This window comes from Poecilia mexicana, unplaced genomic scaffold (genome assembly GCF_051168715.1).
Source record: "Poecilia mexicana isolate PSO_F unplaced genomic scaffold, ASM5116871v1 scaffold_16, whole genome shotgun sequence".
Classification (NCBI taxonomy): Eukaryota; Metazoa; Chordata; class Actinopteri; order Cyprinodontiformes; family Poeciliidae; genus Poecilia; species Poecilia mexicana.
The window spans coordinates 23,945,757-23,961,553 of NW_028263385.1; the positions used below are offsets into that span (position 1 = coordinate 23,945,757).

The window sequence follows — 15,797 nt, forward strand, 5'->3', positions numbered from 1 at the left end:
CCTCGTACGGCAGAATAGATGGCCATGTGTTTTTCCTCTTTTCTGCCTTTTATTTTCAATCTATCTCGTCACTTCTGAGAGGCCTTGTTTCCTTTGTGCTTCCATTTTCCTCCCCAACTTCCACTTGCGTCTCAGTCTTCTGAGACTTAGCTCCCCGCCAACTCCTCTACCCCCAATCTTTCACTTTATCCCATTCACGCTCTTGCACTTGGTAGTGCCTCCTAATTGGAAACAAGCTGTGAGAGGGCTTTCAGTCTGAGGTTAAAATTGCATCTGATCTGCCTCCTGCTGGATCTCCCAGCAACCTCTCTCCTCTTCTCTCCCAGCAGCGTTACAGGCTTGTGCACAGAGGCAGAGTACAAATATAAAAAACAAGTAAACGGAGATGAGGGAAGGAAACTGTTGACTAACTGTTGACTTTGCAAGAGATGCTGGCAGAGACGTAAACAAGTGGATCGAGGTCTCAGGTTTGCACAAATCATATTGAGGAGACTGAACTTTGTACTTCAACTGCTGGTAACTTAATTTCAATGAATAGCAAAGAATAAAATGATTCCCAGAGTGGGGAGCACAGTGTGGTATCTTCATGTAGCAACAACCAGTCAATCTATGGCGCATCGAAGTCTCGATTGAAAACTGACATGAATTTGACATGGTAATTATTGTGAGGGCTTACACTGACTCTATCATAACTTCCTTTTTTGCACTGTGAGAGGATAAGAGGGATTAGTTGCACAAAAGACCACAGCCAGGCACAGAAACAATTATTTCCACCCAGTTAGATGCCAGACTGCACTGTCGGGCCCAGAGGGCCGTATAACAGGGTGCAGCAACTCTGTTGCACCCAAAACCTTCACAGAAAAAAAATAAATGAATAAAATGGTGGGAAAGAAATACGCTACATATTTAGGTTGTTCTACATCTGATCTCCGCTTAAAGTAAGACCAAAACACAGGAACGCCGACCTAAATCTGTTAAAATGTAGGTTTTACACTGAACTATTTATGTTTATAGAAAATTGGAAATGGAAACATGTAAAGTTGAAAAGATGCACTGAATGACTTAAGGTAAAATCTTTTATTGCATAGACTGAATAATGTTGTCAAAGGTCCAGTCGTAAAACATCATGAAAATTTGAAGAAAAAAAAGACATAACAGTGCCAAATGTTTAATGACTAAGTTAGAGAAAAGTATGTCATACATAAGTTTAGCATAACAGCACAATATCAAATACAAAAACTCCAAATTGGTGTTTGTCATTGAAGCAACAGGCAGATGTCAAACCCTAAATTATTAATAAGGTAAGAAAGAAATACACTAAATGAGAATCCATCAGCGGACATGCAACATTTCAGTTTTTCCAACATCCAACAGGTGGAGTGGAGATTACAATCAGTTTTAACAATGTTGGCATGTTTTCAGAAAACAATCATAAGTGGGTGGCCTTCTACATTCCAACTAAAAATAACAATGTCATTATGTCAAAAACATAATGAAGTATCGTTGACCACATTGTTGCAGTCACGCACAACAAACACTACAAAAATTCCCTGGAGAGAGTTGGTAGGCTGGGATGTGTGTGATGCAGAAAAGGTGAGACAGAGCTCTTTGTAAGTTTAAGTTGAAAGTCTCAAAAAAAAAAACAGGTCCCACAAATAAAAACAGGCAACAACTGCAGTTCTAGCTATGACGTGAATAAGATTCCCTGTCTGCCAAAAGACTTCAACTTCAGATCCATATGTTTGCATCGGCCATTTCCTGTAAAGCTAGATGCAGAACTGCAGTTTGTTCAAGTCACTGTTAATCAATGACGCCGTACGTCATGTGCTCTGGACAATCTGGGGTAGAGGTCGCCCAACAAGAGGACCACCTTTTCCAACATTGGTATCAAAGGTCTAAAGGATGTAAGTAGATATAAACAGAAAGCTTGGCAATGTCCAGTAGCCACATCTGCAGAGTGCGGCCATTTAGAAAACATGGATACATGATACTGTCAAAACAGAGTATTTTGAGGAGACACTTCAGGACACTGCTGAAGTGTTTGTCAAAATGCCATTCATACACTTCAAACTTTAGACATCAAGCATGCTCTGGCGACCAGAGTCTGTGTGAATTTTGTTATTTTAAAGCTGTAGCAGTGGCAGAAAAAGGCATGACACAAATGATTTGGTATGTTTCAAAAATATAACATCGCAATGGGAATCAAAGTAGAACCACTAGTCAGGTTCAAAGAAGGCACACTGAGTAAGAAGCTCTTACTCTGGCTAAACAATGCAATTAAGCTGGATTGTCACACATTAGGAATTCATATCTTAATTGCTCCCGAATGCTTCTTAATGAAATTGTCATCTGAGTTATAGATAATATTTCTACATGAATTTTTTTAAAGGAAAATGGAAGCTTGATTCCCAATCATGGTATTTGCTGCTCTTCCCTTCTGTCTCTACCCACTTCATGTCTAAACACAGCAATTAAAGGGCACTTAAACAAAAAATTAAAATGCAGCATAAAGTCAAAAGATAAATCATTACCTTTTGGCCCCCCCAGCATGTTGGGGTCAATCAGGACACTGGTCAGAGTCAGTGCATTCCTAGCTAATGCAATTGGGCTCGTCTGGGAAATGATTGAGCAAACAGAAGCCAGAGTGGCTTCCCCTCACTGGCACCAGAGCTTTGTCACTGCTAATCCAGTCCAAAGATCTCCAATCAAACACCACCAGTAAAAACATGGCACAGCCCTGGCCGACAAAAACTCAATCCCACTGTCCAAAGGTGGATCACAGAGTTTGTTCATCAGATTTGAGCTCAGAAAATGACCTGGCTGACACCGGGAAATTATTCCACAGCTGCACTTCTGTTCTATGGAGTATTCTCTTCATAAAAACAACAATCCTGCTTGCTCACAGGATTATATTGGTCTAAAAAAAAAAAAAAAGAAAAGCAAATTTAAAGAAGTCACTTGTGCATCACCAGAACAGGCAAGTAGCAAATTAATATAAACTCAATAAAATCTCTAATAATAGAATATTTGTACAGGAAATGACAAAAATGATGGAAAGTCAGGATACAGAGAACACAGAAGAAGAGTCATCAATGGCTGAGTCAACAGATCGACATATTGACTGAATGACTGTAATACTGCAGTGCCTCTGGCTGACATTAATTTTCTCATCAGTGCCTCACAGGCCTCCACTAAAGGTCCATAAATGAGTAAATGATGCAAGCAAATATTGGGGAACTGAACAAACAACAAACCCTTGTGGCGTTACAGTATCTTTAGGACATTCCTGGTCTGTTTTTTTTTTCTTATAACAAAAAACCTAAAAGACAGTCTTAAGCAATCTAAATTATACAGAAATATAATTATGGGAACATTAATAAACCAAATATTTTGCTATTTTAATTTATTTTTTCACAATATTTGTTATTGCAAAGAAATGAAGTCAAACCAGAGGTGGGCATTTATCATATTGTTTATCATGAAGACTTTTGATTCATTTATAATTTTGATAAATTTATCACGGTTAAGATACATTTCACTTATTGATGATAGATAAATAAAAAAAAAACTGACAGTACCATTGGAAATGTTATTTTTTGCTATTTTTTCCACCGTTTGTTCCATAAAGGCGTCCATAAATATTAGTAAATTTGGCAACATGATTAAATCAATTTACTGTGAGCAGTTTACTGATATAAATCATACTTTCTTTAAATAAGTGGTGACTTGATGAAGCCCATTTCAAATAGGAATGTTTTTCAACAATATTTGTGTTTGTGGTGCTGAATGCAGTGCAGTCACAGCCATACAGTTAACTAAACAAAACAAACAAAAAAAATGAGTAATACATTTATTTTTTTATCACATTCTTTATTGTTATCGCAATACTACCACAAAGTATCGCAATAAAATTCTAAGTCCATATTGTCCGCCCCTAAGTTAAACCTTCATAATCAGCACACTGACTATTTTAGTGCAAGTTTTTCTAAAAGCACCAAATGAGACTGTAAGAGGGGAGTAAATAAAAATTATCTGAAAACTTAATGACAGAAAAGTACTCACTTGTCGTACTCTGCGTTGTCCTTATCGCAGCGTGCATCCTTGTGCTTCTGCCAGTCCTTCCCGTGCTTACAGGTGGTGAGGAGGACCACGTCCTGTGAGTTATGCACATGGTATAAAGCATTCCTTGTGTCTGACCCTATTCCAGTCAGGTACCTCTTCCCCTTAAAAACAAGCACGTACTTCCTGTAAGGGGGGATCGTGTTATGTCTCAAATAGCCCCTCTCTCCACCTGTCCTGGGGTGCTCCTTCGAAAACAGGGGGATAGAAACATCAAATTGAGGCCTGAAGTTTTCTGTACTTATGCTGGCTTTGGCCAGCATGGCAAAGCCAATGTCAAAGCCGAGATCTTCTGTGTAATCTGGCCATGTGCCGGAATATAAATTGAAGATTATGTGGTTTTTGCCCTCATTCCAGAGAGGAAGGCTTTGGATTTTCGCCTTCAGGTTGTGCACGTACTGAGGTGAAAGCTGGTCCCGATCCAGAGTGTCCAAGCTCAGGACAAACAGGCAGGCCTGTGCTGGGTCTGGCGTGTAAAACCTGGAGCCCTCGATGGAGGTCAGAATGTTTTGATAGCTCTCCGAGATCTTTTCTCCTTTCTGCTGCGGATACACGTAAACCTTAAATCCGTTCCTCTCACACAGAGAGAAGTCAAAGCAGGACTCCATTCTGCATCGTTTTCCAGTGTACAGGAATGAGTTGGTGTCCCTCTTTTGCCTAGGAGATATGTGTTCGCTGAGGTCATCGCTCCGATCCTTCTCAAAGGTGCTGAAAGACTGCAGGTATCCCTGGAGGCGCCGCCACCGCGCCCCGGGGTGATAACCGGCGAGGCTGCGGTCATCACGCCGGCTGGGACCCCGTCGGGACAGCGGGACTTGTATCCCCCCGAAACACAACAGCAGAATGAGACAGGCGCCGGCGGAGAATAGGATTAAGTATCGTTTTTTGGCCTGCATGTGTCCGGCGATCGGAAATAAGGTGCGCGTCTGTGAATCCGACAAGTTGCGAAGTTTGGGTCTCACCACCTCCTGTGGGAGAGCTCCGCCATCTTCCCCCGGGCTGCAAGGGCTGCGAGCTTTCGTCTCCCTCCTCCTGCTTCAGTTGCCTTTCACAAGTCCGGGAACTGATCCAACGCATGTGGGCGATTTTTAATGTCCATCCACCTCGTCTTCCTCGTCGGTCGTGATGCTGCTGATAAAATGACAGCTTTTCCCAAACTACCGGATGGACTCAAATCTGGACATCCTAAGTCGCACTCTACTTTTCTTTGTGTAACGCCACCTTTGCTGAGCCACAAGGGTTATTTTGCCACGAACTATAGTTTCTATCTTATCCGGATATTAACTAACAATATGAAATACGAGTACATAATTAAGTTGAAGCAGGAGAGTGAGCTAGACTTGTTGCCCAGACAGTTAACTATTGTCTGTACTCCAATCTTAAGGTTTCACTGGAGATTATAAGCCAAACTAGTACAGGAGCTTTAAAACATTCAACATATCATAGGAGATATTACGCCAGTTTGTTCATATAATGCCTCTAATACCGGTTCCAACATTACAACAGATAAACCGAGACAATACATTTCTAAAACCGACGTTCGCTAGCTTGTTAGCAAGCTAACTATACTAGCTTGTCTGTGAAAACAGTTCCAGTTAGCTTGTTAGCTAAGCACTCGGCATCAGAGATCTATACCGCTGGCTGGAAAAGGCAGCAAAACCAAATCTGTCTCCTTCCGCAATAAAAACAACCTCTTTCCTCGGATGGGAAACGTGTCTTCTACCTCGAAGCCGGTAAATTAGCATCTACCTTAATTTTTCCAATCATGTAAAGTGCTCAAGTGGTGGTTCATGCACTCACAAACAGGAGGAGTGCGGCGAACGAGACGAGCCAAGCAGCTCAACACGGCTGGGCCGTCCCACTACTGTGACCACCAGTACCCATTAGATGACGTTCCTCCACGGCGCACGGTGCCTTCCCATTGGGTGCCGTCACATCCGAGGCGGGCGGGGCTTCCACCACTCTTTCGCTTTCAAACACGTACAGGTACGGCTCAAGAGTATAGAAATTGTAAAATATTATATATTAAAAAAACGTTTCATTATTTCAACAGTTATGATCCAAAATAAAAATATTTATTATTGTTTAACTAAATAGAGAGCGATATATTACATATGTTATCTATTTCTGATAGAAGTTTTAATGGAGAAAGTGTATGTGTATTGCTTACGTAATCAAGTGGAAGATTTCTGTTTTGACTGCCCATCAGACAGCCACTGACACACTCCTACATATTTGTAGGTAGGCCACAAATATAAATTTCTATTTTCATTACTTTTACATTTGAATTTTGAGGTTTGTCGAATTTATTGAGCTCTAGCTGTACAATCTATACTAAAGTCATGTGACAAAATTTTGGCGGGTGCTCTTACTTTTACTAGGATAATTCCATTAGCTATTAACATGTGTTAAATGAAGAGTGTCATCAAAGTAATGTCAGCACAATTATTGTCACTTTCTTTTATTTATTTGAATGACATCTCTTTGTTTACCCAGTATATTCTGTTTGTGGATGGAGCGGCTCATCTAAGGTGGCATTTCTCAAGAAAATGTCACCAATCACCCTGTATAAGTTCCATCCATCAACCAGCTTTCATGTAGCTCTTGAAAAATGACACTCCTCCTGCAACCACCATGTTTCACAATCACATTCAAGGAGACATGCAGTGTAGAAGTCCCTCAAGCATGGCTGTTTACATAGAAAACTTTATTTTCACTGTGCTTAAATTATTTATAGGTGGTCTTTACTTAAAAATTGGGTGACTTATGAGGCTATGTCTTATATTTTTGTGTATCTTGTAAAAAGATTTGTGGGGGAAAAAAAAACATTTTCTGTGATGGACTAGCTTTTTTTTTTGCTGCACTGTCATCATTATCATTTAACTGATGGCTCAACTCAAGTTTATATATTATTTCTGAAATTCAGACATCATCCCCTGAATTCTGATGCGTTTTTAGTCCCTCTGAGCTTTTGCTACTGTACAGGTGGATCCTTATGCTTTCATTCATCCTTCAAAATACACTTCATTTGAATAACCGTAAATGTCAAGTCTGAATATTTGCTTGTATGCGAAAATAACACATACAAGCGGAAGGAGACAATAGTCCACCACTATTGTCCAGTCCTGCTGATATGAATTGGCTGGTTCTTTTCTGGGAGGTACACCCAGACCCTGGTGGTGTTTCTCGGCTGCTGTGGTCAGAAATACCAAGTGATTTAGTTGAAGCTTGTAAAGAGCACCTGCATTCTTTGAGAGATGCACGTTAGCCATCCGGACTCCTTCGGTAATCCACGGCCCCACTGATCAAAGAGTGTGAGGTGAGTGATGGTCACCTCTGCAGCCTACTCCCTTCTTCTTCTTTGTTGGTTTGTCCTCTCTCCATCTCTCAATCTACACGAGCTTTCCATCACCCCTTCTTCTGTTCTTCGTCGTCTTGCCCTTGCATCTCCCCCTTTCATCCCCTCCTATTTGATAGCTCTGAATAAATGAATACTCCTCACGTCCCGTTATGTAGATGAATGTTTGTTGCTTTTGTTCTGAGCTCTTTTATTGACGGGCACAATAACGGTAGAATCAGAAAATTATATTTGGATGCGGTAACAAGATTTAAAAATAAATAAATAAATAAATAAATAAATAAATAAATAAATGAGGACAAATGAAAAAAAAAACAGACAGTCAACTGGATACCAGATGAATACAAATGGGTAAAAACCGTGGAGATTTGTTTTGTCCAACTATCATCTGCTGCCTAATGAGACTGTGGAGATGCGGTCCCCCTGCTGATGCATTGTTTTTGCGGTGATGAGCTCTGGCCAGATTCAGAGCAGCAGGGGGTGGGACTGAGCCAGAGCAGCGCTCCCACTGTGTAACACTTTGCTACGATGCCAATATCTAATTTGAAGGCACCCGGGTCAGAGCAGTGTTTACCGGTGACACCCCGAAGGTGACATGTCAAGCTAAGCAGCTAAATTGAAATTTATTTTACCCTTCTAATGCTTTCTGAGTTCACTATTTGCAGACTGGTTATTAACATTCCAGCCCCATGCAAGCTGGCACACACACACACACGCACGCACACACCCATACCCACGCATACACACACACATACATGCTGCTGTGTAAAAAGCAATACGCATATACGCATGTGTGCTCCCCCTTTCATGTTGAGCACAGCCTTGGATGCGATAATTTAAGGTCCCCCCACCCCCTAACTCTCAGAGGAAGCCTTGGAGAGGAGCAACATCCATCTGTGTTGACACTAACATGCATAAATCACTTCTGAGCATGTCAAGATGAAAAGTGAAATGAAGGCTGCATGTGGCAAATATCTGTGTCTCGAAGCTGCATGACTAGTCATAAAATAAGATTAGCAAATATTCTGCACATCCATGTCATTTTCATCACATGGGGGGAAATTTTGTATTTATTAATCTCAGATTCTATAACAGGGACAGAAATATTACAAAAAACCCCAAAACATTTTCATAGGGAGAATTTTTAAGGCTTTAGGGTATTGGTTCATTCGGAGGCGTTCTTGTTCACAGTCTGATTTATGATAACACATTCCAGGAAACACAAACAGTACCTTGAACCAGTATTTATACCTCTTGAATTTATGCAGCTCAGCATGTTTCAAAATTCATGAGCATGAAGCGCGATCGCACCTGTGATATGTTTTTCAGAATCTGTTGCATTACAACCACACACTGCGTTTCGTTGGTAGTGCTTGTCAGTCAAGTGGTCGTGAATCGTGATTTCCATAATTTTCTCCAAATAATCTAAAAAGTGTGGCATAGATTTGTGCGAAGTCCCCCTGACTCTGGGTAAGTAGACGCACCATATGTTGCACGTATTGGCAGGTGTGTCCCTACCATTTCTTCACATACTGAATTTTGTTTTTAGCTAATTTTCATTTGAAAATTTCTTAACCTTAGTCAGTGAACAGTCATTTCTCAGTTGGATGTTAGTATGGAATTTTACTGGGGTATTCTCTAATATTTGATTATGATTGGATCTAAACAATTCAATCTTAAATCTGGCTGCATGTTCAGGATCATTATCCAGCTGGCAGGTGAACCTCTGGCCAGACTATAACTGGTTTACTTCCAGGACTGTCTGATGTTTGTGAGTCAATCTGCCCATCAAATCTGATCACTTTCCTTGTCCGTAGTTTTTGCATTTTCCATAAGGCAAAAGAAAAAGTTGTTCAAATCGGTTTCTTTCTGATAAGAGCACATTCCTTTATAAGTTTGTTTAGTCCACTGAATGGGTTGTAGCACACCACAAACAGCACTTCTTCTCTTTCAACAATGTGTTTTTTTCTGGTCAGTCTTCCATGAAGGCTAGGTTCAACATATTAGCTTTTAACCTGTCATTCACGAGAGGACCCAAATTTGGGTCCTCTAGTGACAGGGGTGTCAAACTCCAGTCCTCAAGGGCCTCTGTCCTGCAACTTTTAGATGTGCCTCTGCTGCACCACACCTGAAAAGAATAATTAGGTCATTAGCAAGGCTCAGGAGAACCGATCTACACAGGGAGGAGGTAATTAAGCCATTTCATTCCACTGTTTTTTACCTGTGGCACATCTAAACACTGCAGGACAGCGGCCCTTGAGGAGTGGAGTTTGACGCCCCTGTCATTGTGAAAGACAACCTGTGAATGACAGGTTAATCTCTGCAGCTCCTCCAGAGGCACCATGGGTATCTTGTAAGCTTCTCAGAGTAATAAAAATAACTATCTCATAGGAGAACAATCATGTTTCTAGATGTGCCATACTCCTTATTTTTTTAATTTAATATTATTCAGAGAGATTTTCAGTTTCTGGGATTTTGTCTGATAACCAAAATCTAGTTTATGTTTCTCTGCAGTTTGACCTCTGACCTGTCTGCTGCTGGTGGTCTTGGTCTTCATGATACAGAACAGTTGTATGTATACAGACATCAACTTACAGGTGGACTCTATTTACTCTAAAGGTGACATATGGGGGGAAAGGGTTGCACTGGATTTTATTTTATTGAATCAGAGTAAATGGGACTGAATAGAAATACACAGCACACCTTTTCAGTGTTGATGTTGTGCAACATTTTAAAAACTTTTTACAATTTTAATCCCCCATCACATTTGAGGTTTTTAAATTAATATCTGTTACTTTAAGTAAAATGACAATATTTTATGTGTCCATATAAGCTGCTATTTGACCCCAAAAAAGTAAAGCAATTAGTGCAATTATGAAAGACCATATTGATGATGATATTTAGGTCAGACTCCAGAGGACCCATGGGTAGTCATAAAGAGATACAAAGAGGGATTTTACCTTCAATAACCAATTGCTTCTGCAGATCTATACTTGTTTTATGGTACTAATACAAAAAACTGCAACACATCTATTGTAAAAACAACCCACCTGAGCCTCTGAAAAAGAAATGAGGTAAAAAAAAAAAAAAAAAAAAAAAAAAAAAAGCAGGTCAACAAATGAATAAAACACATGTTGGGAAAGGATAGGAAGCAGGATAAAAAAAAAACAGTCCAAGAAATGTCAAATATCAAAATCCAATCTGGAAAATCAAAAAAAAAAAAAAAAAAAAAAAAAGAAAAACTTTAAATAAGGCGGCTGATAAATAATGTAAGGACTGCCAGGCTATAAATACACAGAGATGTGCAGTATTTAACAGTGTGGTAGGTAGATAGGTAGGTAAGTAGCTAAGTAGGTAGGTAAGTAAGTAAGTAGTTACATAGGTAGGTAAATAAGTAGGTAAGTAAGTAAGTATACTATAGTTAGTTAGTTAGTTAGTTAGTTAGGTACTACTTACCTACCTACTTACTTACTTACCTGCCTACTTATTTACTTAGCTATACCTACTTACTTACTTACTTACTTACTTACTTACTTTAAGTAAGTACTTACTTAAAGTAAGTAAGTAAGTAAGTAAGTATTTACTTACTTACTTACATTAAGTAAGTAAGTAGGTAGTTAAGTAGGTAGGGTAAGTAGTTAAGTTGGTTGATAGGTAGGTAGGTAGGTAGGTAGGTAGGTAGGTAGGTAGGTAGGTAAGTAGGTAGGTAAGTAGATAGATAAGTAAGTAGGTAGGTAGTTAGTTAGATACTACCTACCTACTTACCTATCTACTACTTACTTACTTACCTACCGTATTTTCCGCACTATAAGGAGCACCTAAAAACCTTCAATTTCCTCAAAAGCCGACAGTTCGCCTTATAACGCGGTGCGCCTTATATATGAAAAAGTTTTAAAATAGGCCATTCATTGAAGGTGCGCCTTATAGTGCAGAAAATACGGTACTTACTTACTTACATACTTACCTACCTACCTACCTACCTACCTACCTACCTACCTACCTACCTACCTACCTACCTACCTACCTACCTACCTACCTACCTACCTCTGAGGTCCCACAGATAGCCATTGCCTTTTCAGAGCAAACCTCCCCAGTCGGGTCGGTTTGTTCTTTGGCATTGGATGGAAGACCTTTCCAAAACAAATCGTCCTCGTCATCCTGATAGTTACCTTCATTAGAATCCTTCCCTGGAAAGTAATGATCATACACTTTCTTCAACCCTGTGGTTACAGCATGACCAAGGCCCCAACCAACTGGGATAATCAAGGGAACAAGCGCCTTCGCAAAACTTAACATTGTTGCTCTACACAAATGTGAATCTCCAAGAAGAGTCTGGATCTGACTGATGCTTTGAGATTCAAGCATTCAATCATCAGAACTTCTTTGTCTACTGTGATGTACATGATGTCATCTATGACCTCATCAGTGAGGTCACTGGACTTCTGGCACAAGTCTTGCTTCTGATCGTTGCTATGGAAACGATCAGATCAGTTCTGCATGACTCAAGTTGACATAAATACTTAAATAAAAAGTAATATTTTTTATTTATTTAACATGAAGAGATTAATAGATTTGTATATGATTAAATTTTTGCATTTGTGGTTTTCCATACCTGCTGTGATATAAATGGTCTTAAGCCATTTATCCACTATTATTTTCAATTGTTATTCAGTCATTATGATTATTCATGTATTATTCATTACACAGTGCTAGGAACAGTCTGTGACTTATTAAATTTATTTTTAAAATTTTCACAGACAATTTAATGCTGTGACTATTTTACCAAACATAAGAAACAAAATCAGAAGAGCGATCTAGGATAGTACTTATACATAATTTTATTGAGGTCCAGAAGCTAGAAGTTCTTGGCTTGCATCATTCGGGAGCCTTGGGGATAAAAATGCTTCATGATTACATTTTCAGAGGCAGATTTCAAGAACAACTCGGGTAAGAGTTTGGATTAGGTGCTATTCCAGGATGTAGACGTGTGTAGGAATCTCCACGATGTTAGTAAAACAAAGTAGCATGCCTTAGTCATGTGTGTGCGTGTGTGTGTGTGTGTGTGTGCAAGTAAAATACTAACTACCTTTGTGTGCATGGTAATGTATGCATGAGTGTGTTGGAACATCTCAATCACAGAGCAGAGATCAGGTTCAATTACATGTGCAACAACTTTTAGGTCTCCGTAGGCCCAGAAACCATTTATATGCTAATAAGTGTGACAGCAGTAATGACTTGCAATAAAAAGACATCTGCTGCTTGATCGAATCCGATATTAGAGCATTACCACAATCAGCCTCTGCTATTTGTCTTGAAATCACTTGTTAGCCCCGTAACTCTGTGTGGGAAGTGTTTTGACATCTGGCAGAGGTGGGGTGAAAACCTGTCTGCCGCTCTTCTCTCCTCTCTTTGCAGTCTGCGTCGGGGCTGGATTTATGTTTCAATTGCCTGAAGAGAAACTAAACGTAGGCGCGTGCTCCTTTATGGTGGAAGTGGAATGTGTTTTATTTATAGGCATGTAAAACGGCTGTAATGTTCTCCAAAGATCCTAAAAAGTTAAACCTGTTCGCCCTGACCTCATTATTCATGTCAAAAAACAATCCAGTGAATAACTATTTGAGATTTATTCTTCTCTTTTTTTTTGTCATAATTGAAGGTTTCAGATCATCAAACAAATTTACTAGTAGCTTCTTTATGTCTAAGATAAGTAACCAGACCAAATAGAAGGTAATTTTCATTTATTAGAAAAAAAAAGGCATTCCAATCAACCTATATGTGAAAATATAATTTCTTGTATGAATTAACTATGATTGGCCACATTGTTTTAGTTAAATTTCACCGCCCACATCCATACCCCATTACTATTTGCTCAAGAGGTCACTAACTTCCTGACAGCATGGAGTTTCATAAAGTAGGCTAAAAAAGACCTGAGATGGAACACATTAGGCACCGATCTAAAGAAATTCAACAGAAGATGAGACACAGAGACACTGACATCTATCGGTCTGGGAACCATTACGAAGCCATTTCCAATGCTTTGACACTCCAGTGAACCACAGTGAGAGAGGCATTATCCACAAATGGAGAAAACATGAAACAGTGGCGAATCTTCCCAGGAGTGGTCGGTCTAGGAAAATGACTCCATTATATGACAATGACTCACTCAGATGACAGAAGAACCCAGAATAGCATCCGAAGCACTGCGGACCTTACTCGCCTCAGTTAAGATTACTGCTTGTTATTCAGAAATAACACAATTGGTAAAGAAGGCATTCATAGGGGAGTACAAAGGTGAAAACATCTGCTGACAAAAAAAATAAGCGAAAACATCCATTATGCATTTACCAAAAATGTTTTCAAGATTGCCAAGGCTTTGGGGAAACAATTTGTGGAGCGGTGAAACAAAAGTTTAACTTTTAGGAAGTTTTGGGTCCTGTTACGTTTGGGTTAAGCCAACAGATAACAGACAGTCAAACATTTTACTGTTGATGAGTGATGTTCTGGAGCAACTTTTTTTCTCTTCATAACATGGAAGACTTACTGCTATTGACTGATTTATGAATAGTCCTCTCTATCAAAAAATTCTGAAATGCAATATCTGACCCTCAGTTTGTGTCATTGAGCTCCTCCTGCACATTTGCTATATGCAGCAGGACAATGACCTGAGAGCTTACGCTACGGTTTGATAACTAGAATAAATAAGAATGTATGTTTGATTGAATCGAAATTATTTTTTGCAAAGTGCCACGTGGTGACATGTGCTGTGAATTGGTGATATATGTATAAAACTGAATTGAATTGGATTGAATTGAATTGAATTGAATTGAATTGAATTGAGGATGTCTTTATTTGATGTTGAAATTACATTGATGATCTGAAACATTCAAGAGAGACAAAAAAAAAAAAAATCAATACAATCTACCTTTCCACAACACAGTATATAATTTCTCCCCATGTCATACATGGAGATAAACGTCTGCAGTATCTGCACAGGTGATTCTTTTCTGCAAATCATAAGCATTAACTGAAAAAGACTGTAATTTGTTTAGTCACGTAAGCGTCATCGACTTGCAAACATCCACACCTGACGCTTACCTCCAACAGCTACCTGCTGACATGGAGAGATAGGGCGCGCATCCTGCTTTATTCCATGAAGAGCCCCCCTGTGAGCAGCTGTCGCTTCAAGGGCCTGAAAGAGATCAATGAAGGAGAAAAGCAGTGGGACCGGAGTACAAATTGAACAGCCTTTAATCACCTCACACAGTTCACAGCAGTGTGAAAGTTCTAACCATGAAAAGGTTTAATTACAAGTCAAGCCAAATAGAGTCAAGTTGGTGCTAATAAATGGCACAGAGTGACTCAGGGGACCGGCGGGGCACACCTTGTTGCATCTCTGCATATCCATCTTGTTGCTCTCACTCACACAGGCTTTGCGTGACGTTGTTGCGTTCATGGAACCAGACCATTTTCTGAATCCATGCACTCGTGCGATCATAGTACCGCCAATCAGTGGCTGCTGAACACGGCTAAATGACGTTGAATTTTTACATTTATGAGTCACTGAGGCAGTCATAATTATAAGGCACATTAGGGAAAGCACCACTGTATGACACTGGTCGCCTTGCCACTCAGTGAAGTGAGTGAGATCTGTCAGTGGTCACAAACATCAGGGGCTTTAGGTTTCCTTCTAGCTGATGACTAAATTCATTCTCATTAGCAGTTTGATATATTACTGGGGGCAAAAAAATATATATACCTACCATTTTGTCACATAGCAACCACAAACTTCACTGTGTTTTATTGGGATTTTGATGAGATGTAGTAAACAAAAAAGTAGCAGATTATTGTGATGTGGAGAATTTCCTTTCAACTGTACAATTTTGAACTGCTGTCTGTTGGTCTACCCAATTAAATCCCAGTAAAATACACAAGTTTGTGGTTGTAATGTGGTTTGATGTGAGATCCCGTAGGAACGTCTCTGTGGGAAAAGACGGCCCTATTAAAGCCCACAGTTGTCTTCATGTGTGTGTGTGTGTGTGTGATTCATTAGATCTAAATTGTGTGCTGTACAATTTTACAACTCTCCAATAAAAGAGCAGCAAAACCACTGAGAAAAAAAAAACACCTTCAGAATCATCACCACGGAAGGAGGAAATAAACAAGGTGTGTAATATAAGACCTCATTAGTGTAAAACCTTTCATGATGCTTCCAGGAATCTCATAAATCTGACCCAGGTGCTGCTGAGAGAGTGACCTTGGTGTGATGGTAAACAGGTAATAAATCCAGCTTCTGCGAGGAGGGGGGGACAGAGTGTGTAAG

The 15,797-nt window shown here is 39.7% G+C and overlaps 1 protein-coding gene across 1 annotated transcript in view; it reads right to left on the reverse strand.

Annotated features, from left to right (window-relative positions):
• Window positions 1–6,005, reverse strand: part of LOC106923397 (exostosin-1b) — a 52,076-nt gene extending 46,071 nt beyond the window's left edge. The window contains exon 1 of the mRNA XM_014996397.2: window positions 4,063–6,005. Within this exon, the coding sequence (XP_014851883.2) occupies window positions 4,063–5,015 (953 nt within the window). The 5' untranslated portion in view covers window positions 5,016–6,005. The remainder of the gene's footprint in view (window positions 1–4,062) is intronic.
• Between the last annotated feature and the right edge of the window lie 9,792 nt (window positions 6,006–15,797).